Below are 15,540 nucleotides of genomic sequence, written 5' to 3' on the forward strand. Positions count from 1 at the left end.
TATTGGAAAGAACCACTACGTTGAAAAACTATTCATGTACCTACTCCTGCTCTCAAGCTTTATTAGAATTCTTGTCTTATTTCTCAAAAAGATGTAAAACAAAAATACAACAATTGCATTTTATTAAATCATGTTATAATTAAATGAAGTAAATAAAGTTAGCAACACAAAATCTATTTCTTTAGAACCCTAATAACTTCTTTATTTCTTTATTTGTTTTTAAAAGATAAATTATCTGATACTTAAAAGTTCATTAAGTTCTCATTATGGCTAAAATCCATCCCCTAATTTTTTATCAAAGATTCTTTTCAAAAAGCCTTGTATGTTAAGTAGATCATTTAATTTGTGCTAAAAAGAATAACTAGAAATTTATATTTCTTTAAACTCGTTTACAAAATGTAAAAATATGTATGTTACATAAACTGAAGTGATACAATTTTATGTTCCTTAAGAAACATTTTTCCCCTTTTAAAGCAAATAAGTTATTTTCTAAATTTCTAAATCTGTTATTATTATCTTTATTCAAATTATAATATTTTTACATCGTTTATTTAACTTTAACTGTACTGACAAAGATAAAATTAATTTTAGTTCTTTTGAACAATATCATAGTAAATTCTGTTTATCTTTCTTATTTTTTCTCCTTCATTTATGTATTTATATGCCATGTATTTTTATTTTTGATTTACGATTTAGATAAAGTGTAAATTTATGTTCTACCAAAAGATTTAAAAAATAAAAATATTTTGCAGTTTTTGAAGTGTGAAAAAAGGGAGATTCTGTTTTAGTCGACACATCCCTGTGTTAATTACGTGATTAGAAATATGTGCTTCTTAATTATTGTACGACTTTTAAATTCTTCACTTTCTACAACATAGACCTTCTATGCTCAGCTCCTAACATTCGTTTGAACTCTTCATAATCGTATCTACCATTACCTGAAAATTTTATATATGGGTATATCATTATCAATGAAGTGTTAGGAGGTTTTAATAATTTTCTGTTATGGTCAAGGACGCCCAAGCTTTTTTAGTGGGGATAAAAAGAGGAAGGGGGGTTGAGGAGGGTAATTTATTTTTTTATAATAAGGGGGTTAATGAGAGGGGCATCAAAGTTTGAAAAGGGTAAACAACCCTTTACTCCCCACCCCCCTATGATTAGGGCTCTGAGATCTTTATTTCTAGTGGACGATTATTATCTGGATGGTAAATAATTGAGAAAATAATTACCATCTTTATCTGCAGTTTTAAGCATTTCATCTATTTCCACTTCTGACAGTCTTTCTGGAAGGGCAGCAAATATCATCCTAAAAAAGTAAGGTAAGATTTATCCTTAATTATTTTTTATATCCAATACTATCAAAAGCCTTATTTAAATCATGAGATATTATTTTAAAATTCAGTTCATAAATAAACATGTTTTATAAGAAACTGAAAACACTTATTTATTGAGAGAGTACAAACTGTAAGAAATATATAAGTTTATAAATCTGCTTAATATTGTACATAGACCAGAGGTGATGAGGAGTAGAATACTATATAATTATGCGGTCAGTCCTTTTATAACAGTAACAGGATTTTGTAAATTTGTATTAGTACTGAAGGATCTCGCTATAAGCTGGACCGATATGGTTCTTTTACTGTTAAGAATTCCATGGGTTCAAAGATGGTTTATGACTATTTTGGAAAAAAAAATAACCTTCACCCTCCCAAGAGAAATACACCCTGCCCCCCCCCCCCCCACCAAATACTTTTATTTACTTTTTTTTCTAAAACGAAATTATAAAGTGGAGGGTTGACCCATAACCTTCATTCAATGACGTAGCTGCTAGTTTAATAACTCTATTTTACATCTTGGTTGTGTGATTATAGTATTAAATATAAAAACTAAGTAATTCAAAAGAGATTCTTTTCTAACAAGTATAACAACAATTTTTTTAACTCGTGTTATTGTAAACGCTGTAAATTAATAGTTTACCTAACACTAAGATAACTAGTAATGTATTTGTAGCTAAATCCTATTAAAAATAAAAGAGTAAAGTATATAACCCTCTAGAGTAAATAAGAGTACACTCATATTCCACCCTGATCCACAGTAAACTAGAAATTGATTATCTCACACAAATTGATTTCCTTTCCCCCAAACAAAGAGAGTTCACACAATGTGAACCTTTTTCTGCATTTAGATTTAAGACCTTGCATTAAGATATCTGTAGCAAAGCAATCTTATTTAATTTTTTTTCTTAATTTTCCCAGTGTCTATTTTAAACATGTTGATTTGCGCTATTTTGATGCATCGCAAAATCATTTAATCAACTTTATTTTTCAAATATCGATTCATGGGACGATTAGTTATTTCCAGTTTGGTCAGCGTTCATAACCAGCTAACTATAGATGTAGAAAAATGAAAGGACAGGTAAATGACTAAAAATGAAAAAAGTCCACATTTTTAGAGACACATTATTTTTTTCCAATATTTGGTAGCAGCACTTTATACATAGTAGCATGCTTAGTACAGAAAATACTTACTAAACAAAATATTTAAGATTATTTATGTATAGAAGAGAATATTTTTTATGAAACTTATTAAAACTATAGAAATAAAATATTGTTATTAAAAGCAAAGGAAAAAAGATGTAATACTACTTAATGTATACTCAATCAACTATATTTTTATTTTATTCTTACAAACACTGGTTTTTAATGTTTTTCTTTTATTTATAGGAATTATTTAAAATCTTTAAATTTTGTTTATCATTATGATTTTTACTTTGGTAGTAATGGTTTCGGCGCCTTTCAATTAGGAAGTAGGTTGGCAGCCTAGAGGTACTTATTTTTTGCAGGTAATTATTATCGAAAAATCTATTTAGGGGAGTTCATATCCATCTTCACCCTTTACCCTCCATCAAAATTTAAAAACAACTGCCCGTGATCAAAAGAAAGATTTTAAATAAAAATTGTGGATAAATCAGGTCTTTTGAAGGATTAGGTCTTAAGTAATAAGATATTTTGTAGCAATACCGTTCATGAGATCATACTTGACACACTTGCATACATTAAACTACTTTTAAATATAATGGAAAAGGCTGTCTAAGAATAGTCATAAAAGATCATGTAAATTAAGACATGATGCAAAATTCAATACTAAAAATAGAATTATATTATTTTGTACATTACTTGTTTTTATAAAATATTTTCTTTTTGCTGTCATAAGCACACATACTTAATTTCAAACATCCCACACACATACACACACACACATACACATACACACACTCACACTTGTAATAAATTATTTTTGCTAATATTCAATATTTTTATATGCTTGAAATATATAAAAAATATTAATATTTCTTTTAATTTGTTAAATCTTATATTTTTCTTATTTAATATCCCTTGCATCTTATGATGATTTTTGTGAACACTGACTATAATGTCATCGTTTTTCAAATGTACATGATTTTTTCCACAAAAAGTTATCTTTTTTTTATATATTTTATTCTTCAGAAATTATGTAAAAATTGACAAACCCCAGTTTTGAGCAAGACGATTCCAGTTACGTCTTATACGTTTCGGGAAAGAAAAAGGGAAGGGGGAAGAAAATCTCTTCAAAAGAGATGGGAGAAAAGGGAAGAGATTTTCTTCCCCCCTTACCTTTTTATATGACGTCACAGGAATCGTCTTGCTCAAAACTGGGACAGTTTGGGGTTTGTCTTAAAATTGCTGAAATTCAATTTTTTGAAACCAAACACTTACAGTAGTGTCATTAAGAAAAATGAAAACATACTCGTTTTCAAATAAAGGATTTTTATGTTGAAAGAAATGTTTATTGGAATCTAAACTTGACGGGATTTTATATGATTCCCATTATTTTCCTTCTTTGTGTGGGTTCATGTCATGTATTTACATGTGACTACAAAACAATCTAATAAGGGATAATGCAAAGTAAAATAACGGAAATTCTCAATGTGAGGGGGGTAAAATGAGAGATTTTAAAGAGGGGGGTAATCTAATGTATTTTAAAAATTTTGAGGTGGTCTTTACCTCAACCACTAGACGTCTATGAAGATTTCTCTGATTTTTGGGTATGTTTTCTATGACTATTAATCTTACATGGTATTTAATAGATTTTGGAACTTATCCTATAAAAATATAGAGATTTGCACGACTTTATGTTGGCTAAAATAAGAAATTAAATTGTCTGTTATACTAGGACACTTTTGTGTATTATTTGTGATAGCTGTATCTGATATCTTATTATACTATCAATATCTTGTCAACATAATATTATCTAATAATACACAACTAGAACAAATATATCCATACATCAGGGTGGAGGGGTGGAATTATTATTACACTAGCTAACCACTTATAAAGTTATGATTACAAAATAAAGAATTTATCATAAAATGATCATATTAATAGAAATATAATGAAGAGTTTGAAAAAAAGGGCCATTTATGAAGATGCAGCGCATATAAAAGGGAAAGAAAATTAGTATTACGCAGTTTGTTGGTGTATTTTAAGAGGAAAATTAAACGTAGATTTACAAGATTGGATGAATTCATACAAGATTAGTTGAAAAAAACATTTTTAAGTATCGCTTAGAAACCGATTAAATCCGGTGGATTTAAACCGGTTCTCAGCCATACTGAAAAATCATGATAAATATCTTATTAACGACAATTTTCATCAATATTAAAATAAAAATCATGAAATCAATATATGTATATACAAATTATGCCTTCAGCCCCCTCGGAGGTAACAAAACTGGTTTTAATCTCTTAACTTTTTATTTTAAAATTCGCGGATAGCTGTCTATAATACGATGCGATAAATAACTATTAGGATTTTTAAAGGTGAATAATTTGCATGTTAAATACTTTGCTAAATTCAAACTGTCTTTAACTATCAGCATTTATTATCTATAATACAAAGTAGCTTGATGTCTGTCCGTCTGTCTGTCTGTCCGGTCGTCGGTATGTCCCTTAAGATCTCGGTAACCGCTGAACCGATCGGATTCTACTCTTCAGGGTATATACCCATTGGTCCTGTGGTGGTTTTAAGCTATTTTCTTGGGGGGTGGGACACCCTAACCTCCCAAAAAAACAAAAAATCCCCCCTATTTTTTTTAAATTTTGAATTTGATACTGGGGCAGATCCAATTTTTTTCCCCGAAAATTTTGAAATTGATACTGGGGCATCTGCAATTTTTTTCCCGGAAAATTTTGATCATGTTTACGCCAATTCTTACTCTTCACGATTATCAAGTTCTTATTTGTTTTGTGCAGTGAAAATAGAATAGAATTTTGAACAATAACTAAAATATTTATCCATATCTATGCAATAATTAAAGTTTTGTGTCCATTTCCATTTTAAGAAATTTGATTTTACTCGATAATTAATGGTTATAAAATATAATCTTTCTTAGTTATTTGTGTGACAAATAGACAAAATATATAAAATATCTTCGTTTCAAAATTTTCTAATTCACTGGTGTATAATTAGCACAGATATGGTGGTACATAAATTCACTCCTGGAGATTTATAGTTTCTCCGGTTCATTCATTCTTATCTATTATATAAAGTAGTATGATTTGTCAATTAAGATTTCGCCAACCACTGAACCGATTGTTTGGGTATCGTCCGTAGATTTTCTCCTATTTCTAGCCCTTGTAGCCCCCCTAACCCTGCAATCAAAAGTTACTGTGAAAATACGATAAACAGCCCCTTAAGAGGCATTGTAACGAAAGGGACTATACCCGCTTCAGAGAGATTTATGAATGTTTTTAGGTTGACCTACTTTTAGGTCTTAGGGTATTTTACTCCCACCCTCCCTTAGGGTGCAAAAGCTAGTCCTAATATAAAACAGAATGTTTGTTTGTCTGCCTGTAACACACTAAAAGGCAAACCTATTTGTTCTTCTTAACAATAAAGATTAGTATATGAAGATTTTCTAGATGCTAGAAGTGAAAGTCAAGTAAATATGTGTTCTACATTTCAGTGAACCTTTCCATTGATCTTTTGAAAAATGAAAAAGGGCAAAATTGATTTTAAAATAAAAGCTTTCTAGTCTTATTTATATCTCTTCCTGTTCCTACTTCTTTCTACTCCCTCCCCCCCCCCCCCCCCCCCATCTCCACAAATTGTTTCTCAGGAATCTTCCTTACGTAGACAAAGGAAAATAATGGTTCTGACAAATTTTCATTCATGAATTATTTTTCATTTTCGAAACAAAGATCGAGACATTCATATAGGCGAAGCCCAATAAAACAGACTTTGGTACAAACAAATATCAGCATATTAGCAAACAAATAGTTTTCCAACAAACTACTGACGTTAATCTGTCTCAAAATTTGACTAAACTGAATCCCTTTTCATACATTATTACAAAGATGATTGTACATAATTGTCATAGTAAAAACAACTGAAAAATCAACATGGTTAGGATTGACATTCTAGTATTGTATTGAAGTTCTCTGACAAATTTTAACAAGGGTGTAACTTTTATTATAGGTTTAGTTACGGACGAACGGATAGACTATTAGACATACCAAAAATATAAAAAGCATCGCTTTTAAAAACTGCTTCCCCCTCCTATTTAGTTAGGTTCTCCATTTAAGAAAAAATACCCTTTCTCAATATTTTTACTTCCCTCAAATAATTTTCCATAAAATTGTGTAAAGTTTATACAAAGATGTTAAATTTTTTTTAGCTAATTTAGTGTCGTAATCATTTCATAAAAATTGTTTAATTTGGGTAATGTTTTCTCGTGGCCATAAAATACAGTAAAAAATCATTTACTTATTTCAATATGAAGTCATAATATCATTAGAATATCATTTTACTGATGCTAAGTCATCCAAGAACACCATTTTTAAAGCCTTAGAGTCGTTATAGATAATAGTCAATGGAGTTAAATGTAAACTAGTATGTGGAGTGGAATTTGTGGTTAATATGTCGACACTTTGAAAGAGATTTTAATAAGATGTCAAATTGTCTAAAAGGTAAGTTATTAGTGGAATATTGAATTACATTTAATAAAAGTTGAAGAAAATTAAATTTTATCCAACACTGCAAAATCTACTGAGCCACTTGCACACCAAATTTTGCAAACTCAGATGGTGTCACAAAACACTCACAGACACTTTTACACCCACTTACACACACTCATATATACTTTTACCAATTTAGACAGACACACATACACACTTTTTACAATTATTTACACACAGACAAGCACACACACATAAACACTTACCTAACACAATTTGATATTTTGTTTGAAGAAATATAGCACTGAATTTCAACCAATAAAAATATTTCTACATTTTAATTGCATCATTTTATTTAATTGTTTTACATTCCTTTTAGATTTAAATTGAATATCTTTAAATTGATTTCAAGTAGAAAAGCAGTTCTATAATTGACTATTATAAAGTAATTTAAAAGGATGGAAAAATAAGGACACAATACAATCTGTCCCGATTAAGTATTACTTTTGCGGAACATTTTTCCAGTTACGTCATATTTTTCTTTCCCGAAAAAGGAAAGGTGGAAAGAAAAAAGAGGGAAGGGGGGAAGAAAAAAGAGATAGGGGAAAAGGGGGTTTTCCCAATCTCTTTTGAAGAGATTTTCTTCCCCCCGTCCCTTTTTCGGGAAAGAAAAATATGACGTAACTGGAAAAATGTTCCGCAAAAGTAATACAAAATCGGGACAGATTGTATTGTGTCAAAAATAAGCCTACAGGTTCAAAAGTTTCTAAGAATTTAAAAAAAAACAATGAAGATAACATCTATAAAAGCGAAGCTCTAAAATGGTAGGACAAACGAACATTAACATTTGTAGAGTGTCAGAACTGAATTCAATAATCAGAATATAAATTATTTAAGTCGAAAAAAAGGTAAGTAAATTTGTTGAAAAACTGCTAAATACAGGATAATGTTTAAGGACATACCTACATTTTTAGGACTTAATTATAGATATGATTCGCTTATAATATTGCACTTTGTTGTCCTAGGAATGGGTATTCCAAAAATTAGATCATTTAGACTATTATATCACATAAAAATTTGTTGTTAAAAAAGTTAAAAATCGACCCTAATTATACACAGGTCTCCTTAACAAAACCTTAGATTAAAAAAAATCTCCAAAGAAACGGACAACGGGGCCTTCAAATAGGGTAGAGAGGTGGTCAGAATCCGTTTGAGATTAAATCTTAGCTGCTCCTTCTTGCCAGATATTGCAATTTGAAGTTTTGTGGTAAAAATGCCTAAAATTACAAGAATTCCAAGGATATATGCATAAGTGAACACCTTAATTCATCAAATAAAAAGGATGAGTTTAACATTTGAGGAGTTTAGATATCTCTTCATATGTAAACTACCCACTACATCCCTATTCAAAACAATTTTTACTACTATAAATGATGTTTTTAACTTCAATAAGAGTAATAAATAAGGTACTATAAGCTTAAAGAGGTTTGTCCAATTTACAACTTTATCCTAAAGACTGTTACCCTGGAACCAGAAGAAAAAACATCAGTTTAAGTTTACATATGGCCCAAGTTACTTTTAGTAATTCTGCCCCCCCCCCCCCCACAACTTACAAACTTTAGGGTGGAGGGGGGGGGGAGAAGCATAGTAATACTATTATGTGTTTCTCAAAAACTAATTGAAGTATAGTAGGAAAAATTTTGATGGAAGGTTGTTAGGCCAAAAGATTGTAGAAATTATGTTGACCACCTTCTCACCCCCCCCCCCTCCCCTTCGTCCTAACCTAATTTGGGGGAGGGAAGGGTGGGGGGGGTGGCAGAAGATCATTCCAATGTGTTTAAAAAAAACTATTAGATATATATATAAGCTTTTGGATTTGTATTGTTGTGGGACCCAAAGCACTTTTACATATATTGCTGACCTCTTCCCCTCCCCTCATAAATCAAAAACATAACATTTATAAAGAGAGAAAGGGGGGAGGGTTGCAGTTGAAAGGGTACTACTCTGTTGTGTTACTAAGAAACCGCTAGAATTATAGCATCAAAGCAAACCTTTGAGATATGCTTTGGTAGGTCAAAAGTAACTTTTACAAATTTTGCTGAAACCCTCCCTCCAAGCCTGCTTTCCCTCTGTATTGCTTTACAATCACCCCCCCCCCCCTCCCCTCCAATTAAGTAATAAAGGCAAGTATAGCAATACCCTTGTGATTTACTTTGAGATTACTCAAGATATAGTGTTCTTTTGGATTTAAACTTTAGTAGGTCCATGATTGCAAATATTGCTGACCTTTCCCCAACTTCAACAAACTTCAAAGTATTAAATTATTGCTTGCCCTCCCCCTCCCTCTCCAGCTACCCTCCATACAATCTCATCACCTGTGTTTTACTCAGGAACCAATAAAGCAACAAGGAGCAAATTTTGGAATAAAGCTTTTAAATTTCCAAATTGCTTTATATGTATTACCTATTCAATGTTTGGGGAAAGAGCAATGGGTTGACAATATTTCTTTTTATTAGTCCAATAGGATGAAGGAGATTATGCAGCAAAATAATTGTACTAAATTGGGTCTGTGTAGTTGAAATAGATATTTTTAAAGTAAATATAAGTTAAAATATTAACCCTGAATATCTCTAGAGGTTTCTAAATGATACACAATATTATTTACCTATGCCACTAGCCACTATTTCCAACAGATGGAGGGAGGGGGGGATTCAGCAATATTTGTAAAAGTAACTAATATCCTAAAAAAGCTTAAATCCAAAGTTTGCTTAATATAATTCATTGATTTCAAAGTAACACAAGATTATTTTCCACATCCAATGCCCCCCTCCTAATAATTTGTGGAGGGGGTTGGTTGCAGCAATATTTGTAAGAGTTTTTGATGCCTACTAAAGTTTAAGTACTAAAGCTTATATATTTCTTTAGTGATATCTAAAGAACTCTGCCCTGTAGTCAACAATATTTCCAGAAACTTTGGGCCTAAGAATCTTACATATAAATTTTTTTCACAATACTTCAAGTAGTTTTGAGTAAAACATAATACTATTACTTTGCCCCCCCCCCCGCCCCCTCCCCCCTTAAATTTATGGGCTGTAAGGGGTGGGGGGGGGGAGGGAGTTTTGAGTATTTTAATTTAACTTTAGCTATATTTAAACTTGAACTGAGGTTTTTTCTAGTGGTTTCATGGTATCAGCCTCTAGCTTATAGTTTAAACTGGACATTGTACCTTTTTCATTACTCTTGTTAAAATAATTTCTTTAAAGTTTTAAAATTTTCCAAATGGGGAGGGACTGTGTAGTTTACATATGCAGAGACATCTAAACTCCTCAAATGTTAAACTCACCTTTTTATTTGATGAATTAAGGTGTTCACATATGCATATATCCTTGGAATTCTTGTAATATTAGGCATTTTTACCAAAAAACTTCAAATTGCAATATCTGGCAAGAAGGAGCAGCTAAGATTTAATCTCCAACGGTTTCTAACCACCACTGTGCCCTATTTGAAGGCCCCGTTGTCCGTTTCTTTGGAGATTTTTTTTAATCTAAGGTTTAGTTAAGGAGACCTGTGTATAGAAAAGCTTTGCTTTAAAAAGTATTTGTACTTGTTTTCTCATCTGATTTTCTATATTTTGCCTTGAAGGAGAAAATAAAAAGTAAAGATTATTATGGAACATGTGATACAAACAAGAATGTTCCTGTCCAATAGCGGCAAACAATATTTTGTAATATATTTTTTGTTAATATAATGCAGTTGGTATACAAAATAACAAATCAGGCATAGTTGCAATTTTATGAAATTTTATTATTTGATAAGAAATGCAATAGTGAATTAGAGAAATTAAATGAATGTGTTTTTTTTTGTATAATTCTAATCGGGCATAAAATTAGCATATACCAAGATAGAAGCTGTAAAATACCTTAAAGTAAAAAAGGCCATACATAAGAGCATCTAGAGCAGCTTTTCTACTAAAACTGTAAAGAAAATTGAGCTAGGTGTGATGTAAAAAAAGGAAAAATATAAATCCTTTGATCTACCAGGGTAATTTAGATTTTCAACACAAACTTATTTATTTTTTTACACATTTATGGAAGCATATATAATCAATAAGTGGTATGTTCGTTAGCCTCTTGGGAATATTTTCACCTATTTTGGAAAAAATTGTCCTAGTAATTTTGATTATTATATATCATTAACGATTATTGAACATAGAAAAATTGTCATAAAATAATATCACTCTCAAACTAATTGAATTTGGATTTATTATTACATTAAGATTATAACCTTATTTGGCTTTCAGCCAATAGAACTAATAATGGAACTAATATATTGCTAAATTATTAGACACTTATTACTAGAAGTTGGAAGGAAATATTTCTATGGACAAGGATATGGCATCTAAAGAAAACATAGATTGTCTCTATGAATTATGCCAAAATGATCATAATTATTGCCAAAATTTTCACTGGCTGAAAATCTGTATGCCCTTTTCTAATAATTTTCTTACATCCAGCGTTAACTATTGTGGTGACGCTTCGGGTACAAGTCCTCTCCAAGTCAGCTTAGAGCATACTCTACCTTTTAATTTCAATGTAGCTCATTCGCCTAGGGTATCAACACCCATAAGACAACCAACACTTTGATTAAACGACCGTAGTCTGAGAAGTTCTAACCATGAGTTGCGCCTATTTTGAGCCAAGGCATTCCTCGTACTCTAACTATTTATGTCTCTTATCTGACATAGCAGCAGTAGGAAGTATTTTTATCGTCTTTAGTTATGACGCAGTGTCAGACCGAGATTGGAACCTATCACCTTCCCGAAGATGAGCGGATGCGCAACGAGTTGAGCCACAGCGTTGCTGTAAATTACAAACTAAATTTTGGTTTTCATTTTTCGTTAATAAATAAGTTATTAGCTACTCTTAGGATAATTTACAAAATATTTATTAAACCACTGACCAACATTTATAGAAGGCCAAATAAAGCAAACTATTTTATTTATTATTAAAATTTGCTTTTGATTTGAAACTATTTTTTTAAATTGCTATAAAAGTGTGGAAATTGTATAAACGTGCTGTGTAACCTTATCCTTGAAACATAGGTATAGAGCTAGTTTATATAAAATAAATACACATTAACAACACAGATACACACACAACATACACCCCCACACACAAAACACACCCCCACACACACGCACACACACCCGCGCATATTATATATGAAACTATAATTTATGGAAGTGTTGAAGTTTGAATTTTAAGTAGGGAAGAGAAAATATGGCTCTGCCTTGAATACTAATACCAGAATATCTTTACAACTTTTTTTCTCAGCGAATATGGTTAGATCAGAGCTATTCAACCTGGAATAAATAGTTTATCCCATCCTGAGGTGCTTGTCTATACCATGATCTAGACTTACACTAATTACTAGCTAAAACAGCTAGAAATTATTTGATATTTTCTGATACTTTTAACAAAAAAATTAAAATATGCTAGGATTTGGTTAATTTGTGACCGACACACACACACATACTTTTTTGGGGCCATTATTTTAGAAGTTTTTGGCCTTACAAATAACGATATAACATATTTAAAACATTAATTTTATTTTAAAAATGCAAACTAGTGATAGAAAAATAAAGCATTTCCAATTTACTTTAGTTTCAAATAAGAATTTATGAGTTATATAAGTTATAACTATTGTTTAAGAAAATCCGTACTTTACTTTTTTCAACAATATGAAAACTTTTCCAAGTAATATATCATAATTTAAAACAACTATAAGATAATTTAAAAACTTTAATGTGGTTATTAGCCAAAAGTTTAGCGAAGTACACATAATTTAACATCAGGTTTATGTAATTTACACCAGATTCCAAAACTTTATACATAATGTTTTTATTAAATGCAAACGTTTTACCTTTAAAATGATTTTTAACATTCTCTTTGGATTTTTGTCTGTCCTGTGAAATAATTTGCCATACCTTAATTCTGAAACAGGTATGTATCCAGTTCTTTCTTTATCAAATACTCTGTAAGCTTCTTGTACCTAAATTTTAATTATTATTATTTTAATAGTTTTAATTCTCTTGCAATTTTTAAAATTCAGATTAAATTTACCACCAAGGTCTCAATAATTTAACAATAACACACATTAACAATTTATATACGTTTGCTCTATACTTTTTTTAAGGGTAGAGGACCACCCTCATCTTGAAAAAAAACTTTTCCTCATGTTTCAAAATTACTTTTTGCCTTTAAAAAAAATTTTAAGACCTGTTATTTAAATGCTCTACGTTAAAAATAGCAACGAACAATGCTGTAAATTTATTTCCAGCAAATGTTGTACATTTATTTTTTTCATATACTTGTCCAAGAATTTCAATTAAGATTCTTGTAAATAAAAGTTAGCCAAAACTTTTATCTGTTTTTCTTACATGTTGAAAATGCAGATTGAAACATACAACTTTTCACAAAGATGACAGTTTTTTTCTAATTTAGACAAAACTTCTACATATTTTTCTACATGTTTTCATGTCTTAAAGTTTTTTTTTTAAATAAATATTTTAATATTCATAACAAATTTTACATAAAACTTATTATAATATTTTTGTTATAGGTTCTGAAAGAAGCAGAGAGAGAGAGAGAGAGAGAGGGGGAAAATGGGCTGTTTATTACACTAGTCCAAAAGTTTTATAGTAACGTTTTCTTATTCGTTGGATTAACAACTTTGAGAAATATAGTGAATTCTAATTGGTTGGATCAGTAAGTTGCGTGTTCAAACGTTTCAATGACTAGTTTTAATCTACTGAAAGGTAAATTTAATGCATCATCATTGGGGATATATATCAATTTATCAGTTATTGTCTTATCCCTTTAATTCCCTGTAAAGAAGTAAAAACATTTATTTGTTATTTTGTGTAGTCTTGACTTTTTAAAAACGTTTGATTTCTTTCATTGGCACAATTTTTAAAAGTAAAGGTGAACAACTCCGATGGCAAATGTTCAAACTAAAACCCAAAAGAAACACGGATGACATCTTTCATCAAAGAAAAACTTTACAATATGTCGCTAAAAAAAAATTTTATATTAAAGATACAGATTAAAATTTAGACGGAAGTCGGAACAAATGTTCAATTTCGATTTTGTGAAATTGTTCTTAATAAAGCATTCTTTATTTGGAGGTACTTAAATCATTAATCATAACGATATCCATACCTAAAACCAATAGAAGTTAATTAATTCAAGGTATTCACGCAGAAATGTAGGCCTATATTGCAATGGAAATACACTACACCACTGAAGAAAATTAATTATCCTATTCCTCACCTCATTCTCGATATCTGATTCTCTCATTTTCTTGACCATCATGACACAAAATTCTGGAAACTCAACACTACCACTTCCATCTACATCAACCTGAATTTTAACATGTTTAGTTATTTTTCCAACATTCCAAGATTTTTTCAACCGCCAATTGCCTGTTCGCATAGAGACATAACAATCGCATAAGAAAAAAATGTCTAGGTCTTAGATGCAATTTTTTTTAAATGCCAATCTTTTAATGGCCATCCAACTATTATGGACATAGACAAGCCCTATAGAATTACTTGAAATAATTACACGTTTTGCAGACTATAATAAAAATATACACGTGAAATCTGTTTTTTTTTAATAGTAGAAATTAAATAACTTGTATTTTACCTCGTTTATCATATCTTGCACTTCAGCATCTGTTGGATTTTGACCAAGAGACCGCATCACAGTTGAGAGTTCCTTAATACAACAGAGATAATGTATTAGAGTTCACATTAGAAATCCTAGTTCAGAGTTACTTTAAATAATAGAGATTATATGTTAGAGAATTACTATCTTGATATGTAAAATGATGAACAAGAGACCTTATCACAGTTTAGAGTTCCTAAATACAATTAAGATAATATATTGGAGTTCCTAATAGACATAATAATTAAGAGTTATTGTCATGACGTGTGAAATAATAACCAAGAAACCGCATCACAATTGAGAGTTCCTAAAAAAACAGAGATAAGATAAATTAGAGTTTATATTTTAGAGTTATTTTCATGACAAGTAAAAAATGTCCAAGAGACCGTATCACAGTTGACTTTGAGAGTTCCTAAATACAACAGAGATAATGCATTAGTGGTCCAAATAGTGATCATATTTTAGAGTTACTGGCATGACATGTAAAATAATGACTAAGAACCTGCCTGAAAGTTTCTAAACAATAGTTATGATACATCAGAGACAGGGGCGTCCAAGCTTTTTATTTTGGGGGGGTAAAAATTTTTTAAGGGGGGGGTAATTCGGTTTTGGGGTGGGTAAAATGGCGCGCGAAGTTCGCCCCAAATTTTTTTTTACCCCCCCCCCCAAATTTTTTACCCTGGGGTAAAATTTGCTTGGGGGGGGGTAATTACCCCCCCTGAATTCTGTTTACAGGGGAAAAATTTGTTTACCCCTCCCAAAATTTACCCCCGGGGTAAAATTTTTGGGGGGGGGTAATTTAAATTTTATCAAAAATTT

The 15,540-nt window shown here is 30.6% G+C and overlaps 1 protein-coding gene across 1 annotated transcript in view; it reads right to left on the reverse strand.

Annotated features, from left to right (window-relative positions):
* Positions 1-208: 208 nt before the first annotated feature.
* LOC145313645 (neo-calmodulin-like) overlaps positions 209-15,540 on the reverse strand; it is a 37,883-nt gene continuing 22,551 nt past the window's right edge. The window contains exons 4-8 of the mRNA XM_080153150.1: positions 14,701-14,772; positions 14,326-14,415; positions 12,981-13,045; positions 1,230-1,306; positions 209-938 (exon numbers count right to left, since the gene is read on the reverse strand). Of these exons, the coding sequence (XP_080009276.1) occupies positions 868-938; positions 1,230-1,306; positions 12,981-13,045; positions 14,326-14,415; positions 14,701-14,772 (375 nt within the window). The 3' untranslated portion in view covers positions 209-867. The remainder of the gene's footprint in view (positions 939-1,229; positions 1,307-12,980; positions 13,046-14,325; positions 14,416-14,700; positions 14,773-15,540) is intronic.

This window comes from Acartia tonsa, chromosome 3 (assembly GCF_053477335.1).
Source record: "Acartia tonsa isolate MP-2025a chromosome 3, ASM5347733v1, whole genome shotgun sequence".
In the NCBI taxonomy this organism is placed as follows: Eukaryota; Metazoa; Arthropoda; class Copepoda; order Calanoida; family Acartiidae; genus Acartia; species Acartia tonsa.